This window comes from Schistocerca nitens, chromosome 1 (assembly GCF_023898315.1).
Source record: "Schistocerca nitens isolate TAMUIC-IGC-003100 chromosome 1, iqSchNite1.1, whole genome shotgun sequence".
Taxonomy (NCBI): domain Eukaryota; kingdom Metazoa; phylum Arthropoda; class Insecta; order Orthoptera; family Acrididae; genus Schistocerca; species Schistocerca nitens.
In genome coordinates this window covers 601,832,576-601,851,128 of record NC_064614.1, presented here as the reverse complement: position 1 = coordinate 601,851,128, position 18,553 = coordinate 601,832,576, and the positions used below count along the sequence as shown (strand labels likewise).

Below are 18,553 nucleotides of genomic sequence, written 5' to 3'. Positions count from 1 at the left end.
TCTACAATCTGAGCTGCAACCACTGTGCTGCATTCTCTGTAGGCATGACAACCAACAAGCTGTCTGTCCACATGAATGGCCACTGATAAACTGTGGCCAAGAAACAAGTGGACCACCCTGTTGCTGAACATGCTGCCAAACATGATATCCTTCATTTCAATGACTGCTTCACAGCCTGTGCCATATGGATCCTTCCAACCAACACCAGCTTTTCTGAACTGCGCAGGTGGGAACTTTCCTTGCAATACAGCCTACATTCCTGTAATCCTCCTGGCCTCAGCCTTCGTTAGTCACTGTCCTCACCCATCCAGCCCCTTCCCTGTTCCCATTTCAGCACTACACAGCCGTCATTCCACCACCAAACCCAGTCTTTGTATCTCTCTCCTTTTCTGCTACTTCCTCCCCCCCCCCCCTTCCCCACCTCTCCCCTGCCCTCTGTCTAACCTGCAGCACTTCACTGTCCACCACCCCCACCATACTAACCCTCCCCTTCCCCGCTCCAGCCTCTTCCTTATCCCCACCCAGTCGCCACTCCCATCATGCTGCTGCTCGCAGTGTGGTTTCAGTTGCCTGAGACTGCAGTTGTGTGTGTGAGTTGCGTTTGCGTGAGTGTGTGTGTGTTCGTATGTGTGTCTATTGTTGATGATAAAGACTTTAATGGCCGAAAGCTTTAATTGTGAGAGTGTTTTTGTTGTGCCTATTTGCGACTCAGCATCTCTGCTATATGCTGAATAGCAACTTTCCTTCTCATAATATTGTTGAAAATGTGGTAAAGAAGTACAGGACCTACAAAAATGTCTACCTAGGTAGTGAATGCTTGACGGGAATATGCCTATTTTTTTATGTAGTAGGGATGATACCTTCAGCTGTACTTGTAGGTAAGATAGATTATATTTTCTAGACCAAATTCTGGACACTCATTCTTTTTGGGAAGTAATATTATTGATGAAGGAAAACAACTTCTTCTCCTTGTTTCTTGTGTCTTTGTCCCACACTGGTGAACGGTAAGCACAGTTATTAAAGGATTTGGCATGGTTAATTTAAGGGTGACTAGTCGCCCTTCCCATTGCTACCCTGTTACGGCCAGGGGTTGAATGTTTGTACCCCAACTGTCTGTGTGTGCTGTTAGTTACGTCAAAGTGAATGAAAATTTTCTAAATGTTTGCGAATCATGTAAGAGAGGCAGGAATTGGGTACCAGCCCAGTATTCACTTAGGGGGAAGTGCGAAATCACCCAACAACAGCATCCAGGCTGGCCTGCCGACAGATCCTCATTATTAAGAAAAATAATTAAACGTAACTAATGCAATCTAGTGTGACACTATGTAGCAAACAAATACAGTCTGATATAATTTTGCATGCAAAGATGACGTGTGGTGGTAGAAACCAGCTTTGTACATTATGCTGATCTCTTTGATAAACGTAGAACCCCTTTGTCAAACTTTTCACCAGCTTAACTAAAACTGATAACAAAATCTACAAATACAAATGTAATATGTATCTAATTCTGGATAAATCATTTAATAATTGCTAAATCCGAATCAAATAGGTGTCCAAGATTACCTTTGAAAAAATTTGGGACAGAGCTACAAAAATTGTGATAGAAGTTTTGCTTTTTATAGTGTTTATAATAGATATCAGATACAAGAGTTTAATATTCTGTGTGTCAGTGAAGTATGGGACAACACAAGAAAGAAGGTATTTCATTTATTTCTTTTCTGTTGTAATTAGATTGGCATCCATCGTCTACATTTGCTTGTCTAAGCACAATAACTAAACGCATTTTTATTTGCTAAATAGGTACATTGATGGTGTAGAGGCTATTGTAAATGCTGTGTTTTTAACACAGTTTTTATGCAGTGCTACACTCTTCTGTCTCACGGGTTTCCAACTCACAGTGATTTTGGTGAGTCAGGTGTTATAATTTTTTAAATAAAGATTTAATTTACTTAAAAGTGGCATATTCACTTGCACATGATCATGTATTGCGCGCGCACAGAGAGAGAGAGAGAGAGAGAGAGAGAGAGGCAATTTTTGGATAACTTTGCTACAGATTCACATTCTTTAGGCACCTTTCTTTCACTCAGTACCTTGACTACAAAGTTAGTGGTTACCTATACCCCTTCCAATGTTTTATTCATCTCAGGACATTTTATTACAAGACAAGCTACAAGCTATATATACTCTCAGTTGGTCCAAGCACTTACTGGGAAATAAATTGTGGGTATTCTTGGATATCCTACATATTATGGCCTGACATTTCTGCTGTCATTCCTTATGACATCCTGACCATTTTTGTGCTTGTGTTTAATCCTGTGCTTCTCAACCCCAATTTTTTGTGGACTAATTTTGATATTAAGTTAATGCACTATAGGAGCAATGAGAAGCTTAACATTTATGGGAGTAGTTAACAGAAATTGCTCATTGCACTGGAAGTTGTTGCACTTAAAAAAATAAAATAAAATAAAATAGATGTGCAGTGTGTTACTGTGTGCTAGCCCTGTTTCTCTGGCAAGTACTTTCTACCTTCTTAGGGGGGTGCACATGCCTCTCAATATACAGCCTCCCCCCCTCCCCCAAATCATACTCTATATTTACATTCCTGTTATTTATTTTATAAGCTATATTTGCCATAAATACATACAATACAATTTGTCATTGCACTTAACCTACAGTGTCAACATTTCTTAATGGGTAATTCTACATAAATATGTTACTAAAAACGCATACTTGTGTTGACAAAGCAGAAATTATTCTAATGAGTAAAATGGATTTGCTCTTCCTTGGACAATCTGTACATTGGGTGTACCTTGAGAATTAGTTATACACTTTGGTCGCTGTCTAAACAAGATTATTGTTCACTTTTTCTAATGTGTTTTGCACTGTGAGTAGAGATGTACAGGTTCTGATATACTTGTCTCTTTTACTCATTACAATTATGTTTGATAGTTCAGCAAGTATGTGTTAATACTTTCAGAAATATATAAATTAATTACTCTTAAGACATATTTAAGTAACAAAAGTGTTCACTGTGTTAAGTTGTCTACCCATTACTATTACTCTGATTGCCTTCTTCTGAACTACATTTATATTTTTTGTTTCTCTAATTTTTTGGTTGGCTGAAAATATATTCTGGGTCTCTCGTTCATTTAATGGCAGTCCACTTACATTACACCAAGATGCTGAACTTTGTCAACAAACTCGTTAGGTTAGGTTAGGTTAGGTTAGGTTAGGTTAGGTTAGATATTTTTCTAAGTTCCCATTCCTACAATACAGTTTTACAGAAACAAAAATGGTATCATCTGTAAACATATGTGTTTTTGTGGTAAGTCATTTACCAGTACAAAGAACAGAAGAGATTCTACTTTTTATCCCTGTGATCCAAAGAATAGAAAAGGTCCTAATGTTTATCCCTTTGACACTCCATATTAAACTTCAGGTTGGTTAGATGGGTGACATCCAGAACTTGCAAACTTCTCAACCTGCTTGCTTTTCATTAAGGTATGATTCCTCTAGCTTTAAACTTTTGCCATAAATTCCGTAGTTCTTCAATTTAGAGAGAAAAACAAAATGGTCAATACAGTCAAAGGCCTTACTTAAATCACAGAAGGTGAGTTGGGTAAGCATGGTCTTCAAATTCTGGTCAAATATATAGGAATATAGGGATTTTCGCTTACAAAGAGATATGGCACACAAGTTTATAAAATTAAATGTATTCGCTTGGTCATCTGATTACTTACTGTGCCTGTAAACACCAATGAAACACAGGGTGACCTAGTAGATAGTGCCGGAAGTTCCATGCAGCTTTTCGTGGATGATGCTGTAGTATACATAGAAGTTGTAGCATTAGAAAATTGCAGCGAAATGCAGGAAGATCTGCAGCGGATAGGCACTTGGTGCAGGGAGTGGCAACTGACCCTTAACATAGACAAATGTAATGTATTGCGAATACATAGAAAGAAGGATCCTTTATTGTATGATTATATGATAGTGGAACAAACACTGGTAGCAGTTACTTCTGTAAAATATCTGGGAGTATGCGTGCGGAACGATTTGAAGTGGAATGATCATATAAAATTAATTGTTGGTAAGGCGGGTGCCAGGTTGAGATTCATTGGGAGAGTCCTTAGAAAATGTAGTCCATTAACAAAGGAGGTGGCTTACAAAACTACTTGAGTATTGCTCATCAGTGTGGGATCTGTACCAGGTCAGGTTGACAGAGGAGATAGAGAAGATCCAAAGAAGAGCAGTGCATTTCGTCACAGGGTTATTTGGTAAGCATTATGGAGATGTTTAGCAAACTCAAGTGGCAGATTCTGCAAGAGAGGTGCTCTGCATCGCGGTGTAACTTGCTGTCCAGGTTTCGAGAGGGTGCGCTTCTGGATGAGGTATCGAATATATTGCTTCCCCCTACTTATACCTCCCGAGGAGATCACGAATGTAAAATTAGAGAGATTCAAGCACACACGGAGTCTTTCCGGCAGTCGTTCTTCCCGCGAACCATATGCCACTGGAACAGGAAAGGGAGATAATGACAGTGGCATGTAAAGTGCCCTCTGCCACACACCGTTGGGTGGCTTGCGGAGTATAGATGTAGATGTAGATGTAGATGCTTTGCTCCAAAGTATATATAGCGTCAGGGTAAGTAACTGTTTTGACACACACAGCATTTGAAGCTATATGGACATTACTAGCAGGACCTCCACAAATTTTCTGTCCTTGGTGTTGAGTGGTGGCTGCACTGTTGTCCTTGATACATAGTTTGATTTAAGATGTGGGTTTCAGAGGCCTTTTGCTCTACCGATGAGCATGCCACATGTTTGACACATTCTTGGTACCTCTTTTATGGACTGTCACACTTTGTTATTAGGACACCTTTTAGCTGCTTTTGCAATAGTCATTGTTAAGTAAATAATGCAGCATGAGATACATTTAGCACCACTGAAACAAAAGGTTTTGTTTAATCAAAGGTTGACTTGACAATTAAAAGTCCAGCAGCTCTCAGCAGGGAGTTACTTTCTTCTCATCCTGCATATGGAGCCTAGAGTCACCTATATGAGTTATAAATTAAAGCCCTCTGCTGTGTTTTTCTGTCTGTATGTCAAGGTTAATCTGAGGAACTAGTAGGAATTTTGATATGGTTTTCACTAATACACATACTGATTCACAAGAAAGGTTTTTGTATACAATTTATTTCTGCTACACCAGGTATAGATACTTAGTGCAGTTTCGTTTCCATGCAGCTCAGTGTTTATGACATCCCATTTCCTGAACTGTGTGTTGTACAATGTATAATTTTGCAGGTACATTCAGTGAAGTATGTGAATACTGTCTGCAAAATGTGTCATTAATAGAGTTAATAGCAAAGCGGCAATAAATTAAATTGTGACTGATGCATGAACAACGAAAATGTAATATGCAATAAACTTTATTCCTTTCATCTTTCCACAGGGGTGTCAGTGTGAAAAAGTTTTGTAAAGGTTTGGAATTGTGTGTTAACTTTATTGGAGGAGACTGAGCGCTCTAATTCTTAAATACTGTATGAGTAAATTCCGAGTATTTGTGCATCGTGGGCTACACTGCATTTTCATCCCTACCCCACTCCTTCAATAGGCAGGTAGTTCTTATCTTAGAACTCTTCTTTCTCGCCTGTAAGTGATATGTGTACCAAATTTGGTTAAAATTTGTTAAGTGGTTTAGGAGGTGACATGGAACATACCTCACATGCATGCATTTTTGTAAAGTGTATCAATATGTACCAGTATAATAATAACAACAAACTTTATCTTAGTGCCAGATTAACATTTTTTTTAGTGACCCCATTTGACAGGACAAAATGACTTACTGTAGCATAGGGACTGTTTCTTGACAGTATCTTTCACTCTACAATGGAGCATGAGATGTTATAAAACTTCTTGACATACGAATTATATATGTTGTACCAGAACTTGAGTCATGAATCTAGTCTTTTGCTAGCAATTTGCTTACCAACTGAGTTATCCACTCCACTCAGTTCACTTCAAAGCTGCATTCTGTCTGTACCAGTTCATCACGCTGGTTAGGTTGACATGAAGTGATGGATAGAGAGTTCAGTCAATAAGACCACTGCATGTAAAAGGTAAGGATCCAGGTTTGAGATTCAGACTGGCGCGTGGTTTCAATCTGTAAGGAAGTTTTATCACAGTATATTCTCCAACGCTGGCCAAATTATTCATTCTGGACACATCCCCTAGACCTTGACTTTGATATTTCTCTGCCATAGCCTTTTTCCAGAAGTACCACTGCAGCGAGATATGCAGAAGAGCTTTTAAGCAGTTTCGAAAGTAGGACATAGGTATGTGCAGATTGAAATGATGAAATATGCCAGTTGATTTGCTCTTTACTTTATCTGGTCAGATCCTGTGGTATATAGTATGTGACATTTCCCCTATTAGATATTTTCATGGTGGCCGTCTCATCTATTTATTCAGTAAGCAATCGACCAGCCACATTGTTGTGACCTATTATTTTAGCTTTGGTTTTACTTTTTTGTATATACACTTTAACATCACATTTTAAAGCAAAGATTGTACCAACAACTGTAAGGTTTTTTATCGTTGAAATTGAATGTGTCTTGTGATTGTATGTAAATGAGGTTGGAAATGATAAATGATGTATTAATGAACATTTTGTGTTATAAAAGTTTGATTTTTAAATATTTATCCATCTTTGTATAAGAGAATTATTTAACATTTTGGAGATGAAGCCCAAGCATAGCTTGGGCCACAACTTTGTGTTAAAAAGACTGCACTCGAATAAATGTCGGGCCGCTGGTTTCTCGGCACGTGAACGATTTATCGCTCCAAAACTGGACTCATTTCATGTGCAGACATCTCACTATCTGTCTCTTGACTGGAGCTGCCTTCTGTTGTCAATTTCTATAATTATTTTGAAAGAACTATTAGTGAACGTAACAGCTGCTATCTTGAATGGCTGAGCCACTACAATCACAGTTATGTTCCCATGCATATACTCGTTATATTTCACAGTTTGCTGTAATTCTGCTACAAATATGTCAGATTTGTTGAGTGAGCAAGAAATCTGGGAAGTTCAAGAGGAGGAAATTGCTCAATAACTCATCTTGCATTTTTTTCATGGGAGAATAATCATATTTTCTGTCATCATTATTTAAAATTTGTAACACATCAAAGAACAAAAGTAAGCATGAAAAGTAAACCTTGGAGGTTGTTCCTTTTTATTATGTGTTACTCTTGATGATACATCAGTTACATAAGTGCCAGCAATGCTTTAAATAAGGCATAAACTACCGGTTTCCTAGGCCCCATTTCTTCTAAGTGGCTGGTCTCCAAAGTGTTACCAAAGATGTTCAGATATTTATTGCTGAGGCTCCTATAGTCATAATTAACATAATCATGAGTTCACTCCTAGAAAAACCGTATGTAACTGCAAAATGTGTTCTGCACTCATAATTGACTGTTGCCAACAAAGTAGATCAAGAGTCAAATGTGTCAGCTTAATGCACTCCTTTGTTCCAGCTGTGTACTGTAAACTACAACTTCAGCATTTTTGCTGCCTGATTAATGTCAGGTTCACTGAGCTGCAATTTCTAGTGTCTTTAACTTAGATACTAGCCTTTTTCCTGCGGCTTTGCCCACATATGCATTCAAAACTTACATTGCACGCATATGCTCCCCCCCCCCCTCCTCCTCCTCGTCTTTCTGTCCATCTCCTCCTCCCCCTCCCACTTGTCTCTGCCCTACTACTCTAACCACTCATGCTCCCCCTTTCTCACTATCAATTTCCTCCTCTGTCCCTCTGCTTAACCGTGCCCATCTACAAGTGTAGCTCTTGCAGGGTTGCTCTGCAAAGGAGGTTGATAAAGCTGTCTGATGCCATCCCCACACAACATGCCTGTTGTGCAGAGCTGCCTACATGCTAAGGGTTTTGGAGGGAGGGGGAACACATTTTTGCCCATACATCTGCTCTTATTGGAGCTATGGGGTTCTAAGGCCCCCACAATTCTTATTTTTTTGAGTAAGCTGTATGTGCACCAAATTTGGCTGAAATCCACCCAGGAGGTTGGGAGGAGATGCTGGGACACACATACACTCTGCTGCTATATATTCATTCACCTTTCTTCATGATGTTAACATGACACTTGCCCTGGAGAATCATATTACGTTTACCTCCAAAACCCATCTTAGTAAATCTGGTACAGAAAAAAGATGACTGGGAGGAGAGCTTTTAATTATACCTTAATGAGGATTAAAGGAACCAACTAGGGAAGATACCAACAACCAGTTCAGACTTTCATGTCATGCAGTGGTTAGTCCACCATTGTGGATTTCTTTATGGCTACGAAATGTGGATGAACTCCACTGCAGACAGTGTGGTGAGCTGTTGTCTACAATCATCTAGACTTGAAGACTGACTGACTGCCATGTGACTATCTTAACTTGATGTATCTGCTGGCACACCATCAGCATAAGGACTCATGGAATCACAACTTACCAGATTAAAAAGTACTCACATCTGGATTGAGATGGCTGTGAGCCAAGATATGTCAAAGTTTAGCACCATTTGCTAGCAGTGGCTGCTCATTACAATCTCATACCAGATCTGGGTGTTTCTATTCTTTTAATCCACAGCTCGTGGTCTAGTGGCTAGCATTGCTACTTCTGGATCATGGTGTCCTGGGTTCGATTCTCGGCTGGGTTGGGGATTTTCTCTGCCTGGGGATTGGGTGTTTGTGTTGCCATCTTCATTCCATCACCATTCATGAGAGTGGCTGGAGTGGACTGTGTACAGATTGGGATTGTGTACAGGTGCTGGTGACTGTGCAGTTGAGCACCCCACAAACCAATCATCGTCATCATCATCATCATCATCATCATCATCTATTCTTTTATTAAGCCAATATAAAAAAAGTAGTAAAAAGAACTTGGTTTCTAAAGTCCATATTATTGTCTTTTTAGCTAAATTTTGTGTATGAAGGCAGGGCCATGAATTAGCTAAGCACATTCTTCATGGCCCAACTGCCTGAGTTTCATTAGTCAGCTCCCTCAGTTCATCCAAACCAGAATACCAATGTCTGAGGAACTTGCTTGTGGTAGCAGGACTTCCAACAATCCTGCCAATGATACATGAGCCTGCTAGGGCCTGAAGAACTGGTTGAGATACATAAAAAGTGCTAAACTTCAGCAGAGCTGTAGTCACAGTATTTTCATTCCAGACCTGAATCTTTGTGCCTAAGATCAATATGAACAGTTCATGTTCCAATTGTGTGTTGGCGCAGCCCTCGTACTTCCAGTCAATACTGTAATTTGGCAGCCGGCCGAAGTGGCCGTGCGGTTAAAGGCGCTGCAGTCTGGAACCGCAAGACCGCTACGGTCGCAGGTTCGAATCCTGCCTCGGGCATGGATGTTTGTGATGTCCGTAGGTTAGTTAGGTTTAACTAGTTCTAAGTTCTAGGGGACTAATGACCTCAGAGGTTGAGTCCCATAGTGCTCAGAGCCATTTGAACCATTTTGTAATTTGGCAGTCAGTCAATTCATGTGTCACTCTAATACATTTAGTTCAGAGTGTAGAAGACTTCGCCTCACCAAACATTCAGGTTGGTAAAAAGTCCATCCACATTTGTTCTCTATAAGATGATCCATAAATATTGGTTATCTTATGGATATTAACATTGTCTGAACATTTGTATTGGATCCTGTTGAGTCCCTTGATTGTAACTAAGATATGGAGTCATATTTTGCAACTGGAAATATAGATTATGAGATTTTATTTAAAAATTGGTGTCTCTCTTAAGAGTCGGGCGCATTTTGTATAGTGTTTCAGTGGATATGTGGAATTTCGTTTTTGCTACGTGTAGATGGTGTCAGCCCAAACGAATACTGCTCATCACATTTTTCATTTGACTTCCAGTGTGGATGGAAAGCGTTGGTTTGTGTCCCGTTGCAAACAAAATTTTTTTCAAGCAAAATTTTACATTCCCATTCGGTAGAGTGGTCCCCAGTTAGTCTAGTGCGACATTTGTTTTATCAGTATGTATTAAAAGGGATGGTAAAAGAAGATGAATGACCAGTACTCCAGTAGTAATGCCACTGCCCTGGCCTGTGCTGTCTGCTATCACTGCTCAGTTGCTGCCTGAGTGCTGGTTATTCTTTGTGTCTTACTGTCCTTGTTAATATCCTTGTTAATACTTATTTATAACAACGAGAGTGAATGTGGATATTGTGCCCCCCAACCCCTACACACACACACACACACACACACACACACACACACACACACACACACACACACACACCAAAACTGAAATATTTCTAGTGTTGCTTTTCATTGTGGTTGTCTGTGACTCTATGCCTCCTCTGTATGGTGAGTAACAATCAAGACTTCCCATGTCATTGATAATTTATACTAATATTGATTTAACCTGTGTGAATATACTTAAGAATATTATAATGTCTGTTATAGCTTCTATTACACTTTAGAAGTGTAGTGTGAAGTTCAGAGTTGAAAGAGAATTCAGACCGGGAGTTACCATATGATCAAAAGTACTCCTTGCAGCCTTAGAGAAAGTATCCAGATCACTAAACTGTGGCAAAGAGGAGGAGGAAACTATTTGAATTTCCTTCATTTTGCTATTTGTCTTTAGTTCTGGAAAATATTACAAATGTAAGAACATTTGAAAGTTTGTTTGAAAACCAACTACAATAATACTTACATAATGTACATTCAAAACATCAAATAGGAAACAGTGCAAACTGACAATGAAGTCATGAAAGCAGTCAAGAAATTTCTGTACTTTGAGCAGTTCAAGGCAGTGAATGGAAAAGTGAATGAAGCAACTAGCATACTGTGTTAAATGTCCAGTTTTACTTCTGTTTCACACACGAACAACTGAAAAGACTAGTTAGAAGAGGGTTGTTCTGCTCCTATATTCCTTGTGTGTCTTTCAGCTTTGTTTCTACACTCTCTCTTATGTTGTTACTATGAACAGTCCATATTTGCAATTAATGTGCTCATAATCTTTAGAAATCACTAATATTGTACTACACAATTTTGTTTTCCAGAAAGAACAACAACTTGCAAGATTTCTTAATATGATGGAATTGTTAGGTGCAGCCATATTTGAAATGGGAATGTTTTGTTACTTTGCAAATAGAGTGATAGATGAAGTAAGTAACCAAAAATATAAAATTACTAATTTTTAAATAAACAATTAGTCTGTGTCACAAAAATTATTGACTCTTTTATTCATCACTTCTGACAGAGGGTGAAAGCATGTGTAGAATGATCACAGACTCCACTGACAAAATTCTGGAATTTGTTCAGGCATATTTCTGAATATTTTGGTATATTGGACATCCCGTCTCCAGTGGCTTATTGTACAGTAACGGAATTTCGTTTGATTTCTTACCAACATTTATCTTTGTACACATAGTGTACTGAAACATATGCACAGTAGTGCAAATATTCATGGTATGTGCTGTGTGTCTTGTTTGCAAACAAAACTGCTCCATTTTCTCACAGCACTTGCTGTTAACAATAGTAGTGCCAACTTTACTCTTTGCTCTCAAGTCTGCATTCAGTATTATCTAGCTCTGTTTTTCATTTGTTTTTGTAGCAGCATTAGTTATATGTTTAACAGAGATACACAGCAATATGGATTAAAAATAAATAAAGATAAAAGTGAAGTAACGGTATTTGGAAGAGACAAAGGGATCAACGGAGATATTACTTTGAATAGAGAACTCCTTAAAGTGGTAGACAGTTTCACTTATTTAGGTAGTGAAATATCTAGTGATGGAAGAATAACCAATGAAATTAATAGGAGGTTACAGAAGGGAGGCAATTTCTACCAAACAATAAAGCACCTGATTTGGAATGTAGAAGTTTCAGAAAAAACAAATCTCCTTATGTATAAGAGTTATTACTTCCCTATTGTTACCTGTGGAGGAGAAACATGGACAATGCAGAAAGGGACTGGAACAGACTGCAAGCAGGGGAAATGAAATTTCTCAGAGGAGTTAAGGGAAAAACAGGAATGGACAGAGTAAGGAATGTAGATATTAGAAAGGACCTTAAACAAGAAAGTATGAGAGAAGAAATTGAAAAAAAAAAGAGATTAACATGGTACGGGCAGGTTAAGAGGATGCGTGGGCAGAGACTTCCCAAAATTATGGTATAACTAAAGATGGATGAAAAAAGACCTAGAGGGCACCCAAGAACATGGTGGAAAATGGGAGTGAGAATATCTTTGGAAAGGGAGGTGTGACCTGGCAGCAAGTGGAGGAGGAAATGTGGTGGGAGAACCGAGCCAAATGGAGAGGACTCGTCAGCACCCAGACCCGGCAGTAGCTGGAGCGGGATCCATATACAACAACAACAACAACAACGACACTGCAATATGGATAGGTTTACTGATAAAGCTTTGGCCAATATGCACCTCGTATATGGGTTCATTGAATGTGTCTGAAGATTGGCATGATGGCGCTTAAGCGAGCTGTTGCCACAGTGATGGCAGCCACATTACAACACCTTTGCATCTGCAGGTTTTGCATCTCTTTACCAATAAATCTATACCAAATCTGTGTACCATTGGAAAGTAGAAAGAACACTGCTGGAGAAAGAAACCTGAGACAGAACCAAGCATTATTTAATGCAGGTTTGAGGATGAATAGTTATGTTTGTGTTGCTGTTGTCAACAACAATTATCTTCAGTGACCTAAGCAAGTTTGGAAACAAACAGGACTCACAGTGCATATTGTCAACATTTGCACTGTTGATCTGATAGTTTCAGTGCAATACAGATATCTATGAACAATGGACCTTGCCAAGGTGGGGTGCCTTGCAGGTCTCTACGATAAAGATAGCCACATCATAGGTACAACCGCATCAGATGGTTATCGGTGGAGAGACCAGACAAAAGTATGTTTCATACCATTAGTCAATGCGACTTTGCTGTGCTGGTACTGTGAACAATGGAAACCAGGGGAAACTACAACTGCTATTTTCCTCGAGGACAGGCAGCTACACTGTATGGTTTAATGATGATGGTGTTTCTCTGTGTAAAATATTCCAGTGGGAAAATAGTCCTCCATTTGGATCTTGGGACAGGCACTACTGCTATGTATGTGGAAGAAATCTGCAGGCAGCAGAAGGATTCAAATAGATTACATAATCATAAGACTGAGAGTTCAAAAACAGATTTTAGACCTCAAAGATCTACATTGGAAGATGTCAATGATCATTAGAGTTCTGATTTATGTGCACTATAGAGTATGAATATATGCATGTATCAAAGCACTAAAAAATCTCATACATATGCTTACCAGCCTTAAAATATGCATTAAAAATAAAATACATTATTTCAACTTTCTCGCATTTATTACTCTGAATGAAGTAATCAAACTGTAAATTTATTCTTAAACTCAGTCATTAACAAAATTAATTATTCTCTCAGTCTATTTTAGCATAGCTGTTTTTATTACAATAAACAAATATTTTTCACAGTTTTGTGGAAGAAATGACTTTTTTCTGCCACTTAAAAGCTTTTATATGAAGAGAAAGATCTCTCTACTTCACACAAAGTCACAGGGCAGAACCAAAAGAGCTTATGTCACTTAGAGAATAAGCATGAAGTTGTTTTTCAGAGTCTCCTTGTAGCACTTTATTCACATCCCAAAGAAACATTAAACCTGTATTCTGTGCTTCAATTTCCTCAATTTTGCTACAAAGGCAATTTCCTATGTCTCCTCATACATATCCAGTAACAACTGTTTCATATACCTGGAGGGCAGAAGATAGAGGCATTCCTTTTTCTTCCAAACGTGTGATTGCAGATGACAACAGGTCCTAATAAGCACTGACTGACTCTGGAGACCCTTCTCATTGGAAGCATTAACTGCAGCAGGGATACTTGCTGCTTCATTTTTGTTCATCATGTTGAGCGCTTTTTCACTGCTTCTAAATGATCACTATAATACAGAGCTACTTCAGTGCATGTTCTCCAGCTTGTGATGATTGGCTCTGGGGGTCAATGAGTATCTTGCACCATATCAGTAAATAATTTCACTCTTGCTGGCACCTTCACAAAAACTTTTTTTCACAAAAAAGTTAAGGCTTTTTCTTCTAGAAAATTTGCTCGAATTTCCTATGCCAGCCAATGAAGACATTGTGTGAAACAAGTCCTGTGAAGTACCAGGATAAAATACCTGCAAAGCTTTAGCAGCTTTCTCATGTGTGCTGCTGTAAATATTACCAAGAATTTTTCCTCGCTTTCTGTAGCAGGACACAAAATGCATAATGCATCACAAACAACCCTAGCTATCGTTGAACTGTTTCTTTCTTCCAGTACTCTGGAGGCAATGTGATAGGTTAATTCTGGTTCATATTCCGTCATTTTTCACAAGATGATGCAGGCAGTACATCTCCCACATGAGTCTGTTGTTTCATCTACAGATCACCAAAAGTTTGAGTCACTGTTGATTTCTTGTATTACCTGAAAAGAATAATTTTATTGAAAATTAATATAGATCAGCGGTGTAATTTAGGGGTCTCACTTTTGGGAAAATAAGTTTAAAAATTTATAAAAATTATGTTTCTTGATCATAAACTAAACCAAACCAAACTCCATGGCACTACAGGCCACATATAATTTTATGTTTCCATTTCAAAATATTTTTGTATAATACATTTAAAAGTTTTAAATAATTTGCAAGTTTTTATCCTGCTCAAAATATTGTGATTTGGGGGGGGGGGGGAGGACATAAACTAATTTCATTGAATAAAAATTTAAACTTACCTCTTCGTAAACTTTGCCATGGTAGTTTTTCCTCATTGTTGATTCATCATGAACTTTTTGCTTGGTGCAGATGTCTTTCGAAAAATTATCATTGCTTTGATTTCCACCCCTGTTAAAATAAAATGCTGCTGGTAAGGTAGTTTGGGTCTTGGGGACATTTTTATTAACAGCATTTCAGTGACTTGTTTGTAAATGTTGTGTAATCTGGAATTTTTTGTCATAGGTCACCTATAACAGTGGTAAAAAAATGATGTAAGTTTATTTTTAGTGAAATAAAAACAATACCCACTAACTTATTCTGAAAATATAAAAACAAAATGTACATGTTTTTCAAACACTTGGCACAGTACTACATTTTCATCTGTTGTTAGAGTAGTATAAATCCACTGTTGAAGAAAATAAGTTTTACTGCTCTTCTCCTTCGACATTGTGATATTCTGTCTTCTCATGCTCACACTTCAGAAACAGCACATTAGTTACAAATGTAAAAGTTAACTGAAAATTATCCTTTTTAATTCTTGGATATGTTGTTATTGCAGCAGGTTGTTTTCTGTGTAACATAATACAAACCATATTGAGTTTTATGATGTGATGGCTGCCTTGATCTTTAAAGATTTGTCTCACAATCACTGAATGCCATTTAGTTTATGTGAGGCTATAGAGTGTCATATTTTTTTCGTAATACAGGGTGCCCATAAAGTCCCTTTACAACTTCAAAACGGCAGTTGTTTAAATATTTTAACAATGTTTTTTTTATTGTAACCAGTGTTTATAAAAGTTTTTTTGACAGTGTTTAATAGACCTCTCTATATGGGCACCTTTAGTTGCACGAAGCACATCAAGACGGTACTCGATTTCTTGCCATGCTCGCTGTAGCATAGCATCATCAATGGTGGCAGTAGCATTACGAATCCTTTGCTTCAAGTCAGCAATGTCCTGTATCTGTGTTTGATACATGATATCTTTTACATACCCCTATAAAGAAAAGTCCAAGGGAGTGATGTATGATGAACATGGTGGCCAAGGAATTGACCCATCCCTCCCAGTCCATCTGCCTGGAAATGTTTCATTGAGGGACCGACGAACATGCAGTACCCAATGTGGTGGTGCACCATCGTGCTGGAAAATGATAGTTGGTTGTAAGTCAATCAGTTGTGGTGCTACATATTCGGTCAGAAGGTTGAAGTAAACATCTGGAGTAATTGTTGACTTGTTGAAGAAAAATGGACCAATTATTTGGTTGCACATGATTCCACACCACACTTTCAATTTTGGACTATCCCGGTGAAGCTCCCTAGTCACTTGGGGTTGTTCAGATCCACATATTCTGTATCTGTTTAATGCCCCAGAAACATGAAAAGTTGACTTGTCACTGAAACAAACTTGCTTGAGGAATGCTTCACCCTTCGAAAGGCGTTCCAGCATGTTCAGTGCAAACTCTGTCCATTTTGGCTTGTCATTTGGCTCAAGTGTCTGTAACAGTTGCACTTTGTAAGCATACAACCGTAAGTTCTTGTGGAGTACCCTATGCACAGTTGAACATGGTAGTTGCAACTGTCTGGCAGCAGTGTGGATGGACTTCGTAGGTGAACGAGTAAAGACATTTAAAACCCCATCGATGTTTTCCTGGAATGTTCTTGGTCGCCTGCTCCTCCCTTTATCCAACACTGTCTCTGTCTCCACAAATATTTTGTGCCCTACATGGATTGAAGGGGTCGATGGAGGATCTCTTCCATACTTTGCTCTGAAGTTTCATTGAATCTGAACATCCGATTTTGTCTCAATAAACCAAGACACACATTGTGCCTTCTCTTGAGGAGTTGCCATTTTATAGAGGTTCAGTTCCTTCCATCAACAGAGTATCAGAAGCATAGTAACCAGTGATTACAATAAAAGAAATTTTGTTAAAATATTTCAATAACTGCCTTTGTAATAAAATTTTGAAGTTGTAAAGGGACTTTTTCAACACCCTGTATACCAGGAACCGCTCATTGTTGATAGCTATATTCTCATTTTTTGGCACCCTTTATGGATTTATAAACGTGATTGATAACAATCCTTTTACACAAAGAGAGCAATAAAAGAGGAATTTGCTCAGGTCTGTCTCTTCTTCTTCTTCTTCTTCTTCTTCTTCTTAAAGTCTCATGGTGAAATATTTGTACTTCAAGAATCTTTGCTTAAGGGGAGCCGGAGGTGCCTATGCTGCCCATGTTAAAATCACTAAGTTTGAGGAACATTTATGAATAAACTACCAAGAGAAAAATTTGAATTTTTTTTTACATATAGAGTGGTTTAGTATTGCAGTTATGACAGAGGGATTTTGGAGTATCTTTTCTAGTTTCCTCCCAATTATTTTTTTTATTAATGGCCCAATTTTTTTTTTTTACAAATAATTGCTTTATAATTAAACTGAAATGAAACTACTGAACATATTGCCAAATGGCTGTGTTACAATGTAAGTTTGACCACTAGGAGTGCTGTATAAAAATTTCATCTCTCTAGCTTGAGTGGATTTTGAGAAAATGTTCCTTATATTCGAAAAATTCTAATTTAAAGGAAATGGCTATCAAAGTTTCTCAATACATTCCTGCTCTATAGGATGGATTATCAGGGTCTTCTTCTTCATCCTCCAAAAGCTTCCTCTTTTGTCTTCTTTTCTGGCCTGTTGTTCCATCATACTTCAATGCCTTTCTCTTCTTTCTGCTCCTCTTATCCTTTCTCTGTCAATATTTCTTAGTGCTCGTACAGTGTTCACCCCAGCTGTAAATCCTAATGCCTTCAGAACTTCACACTGTTCCCTTGGTTGTAGGTTCACTTCACACTGTTCCCTTGGTTGTAGGTTGCTATTGCATCTATACATTGCATCATAAGTGCCAAAGTGCAGTGTTTTTATGCTTACAAACACCCTTTTAGGAATCACTTTCCAAATCAAATTGTTTACGCTCTCATTAGGATTCTGCGTCAACCATCTAATGCCACTACCAATTCCCTAGAACCACCGTTCATTTCTACAGATTCCTCCACTGTCTCCTTCATGGTTTTCAAAGCCACATCTTCAATAGAGGATCCTACCAGTTCACAGTAGTACCCAAATTTGCTTGGAGGCGATGGCAAGTTCATAATACCACAAAACAGTTTACCAGCAGCAGACCCTTTTCCAATGGATTGAAGACCATACACAAGTCGAACATTCACATCAAACACTCTAGATCGTCCATTTTCACCAAAGAGACTAGCATGTGAATTGTAGAAAGTCACTTGATACTTGCAACATGCACAGATTATCTTCATCTCACAAGCTAAACCAAAGTGCTTTGTTATCTCTAGTCCTACTCTTACACTTGAACACATTTTGCACAAACACTTTCTTTCAGCACAGAAGATAATAATCCAATATTCAGTACTTCGTTAATATCGTCACTGTCACTAACATATTCACGAAATCTGTTACTTCCACCAGTCAGCTTCTTGCTAGAAGATGTCACAGGGCTATGGCCGGCCATGCGTTGCTTAGCAGAAGAAGGCACTGTTTCAATAATTGTAGTATCGCAACTTGGTATTAGTGTTAATTTTCTTTTCCCTACGTTCTTCCTCTTCTTATATACACGGTTACTAATACGTGGCATCGTAACCAGAACAACGCTTTACACAAGAAGTATAATACTACCAACAACAGGCGCAACACTGAACTAATGCGAAACAGTAAACAGCAAAGAGACGATGTTCCGCGCTCTTAGCGCT

At 38.4% G+C, this 18,553-nt stretch overlaps 1 protein-coding gene and 1 long non-coding RNA gene across 2 annotated transcripts in view; one reads left to right on the top strand and one right to left on the bottom strand.

Annotated features, from left to right (window-relative positions):
* The first annotated feature begins 1,752 nt into the window (after positions 1-1,752).
* The window catches only part of LOC126256539 (odorant receptor Or2-like), a 38,806-nt gene continuing 22,005 nt past the window's right edge, over positions 1,753-18,553 (top strand). Inside the window, exons 1-2 of the mRNA XM_049955491.1 lie at positions 1,753-1,906; positions 11,079-11,183. Of these exons, the coding sequence (XP_049811448.1) occupies positions 11,109-11,183 (75 nt within the window). The 5' untranslated portion in view covers positions 1,753-1,906; positions 11,079-11,108. The remainder of the gene's footprint in view (positions 1,907-11,078; positions 11,184-18,553) is intronic.
* LOC126256555 (uncharacterized) lies at positions 13,407-16,927 on the bottom strand. Its single transcript, XR_007546464.1, has 2 exons — positions 14,813-16,927; positions 13,407-14,509 (listed from the first exon to the last, which is right to left on the bottom strand). It is a non-coding gene; the product is annotated as an uncharacterized LOC126256555 (long non-coding RNA).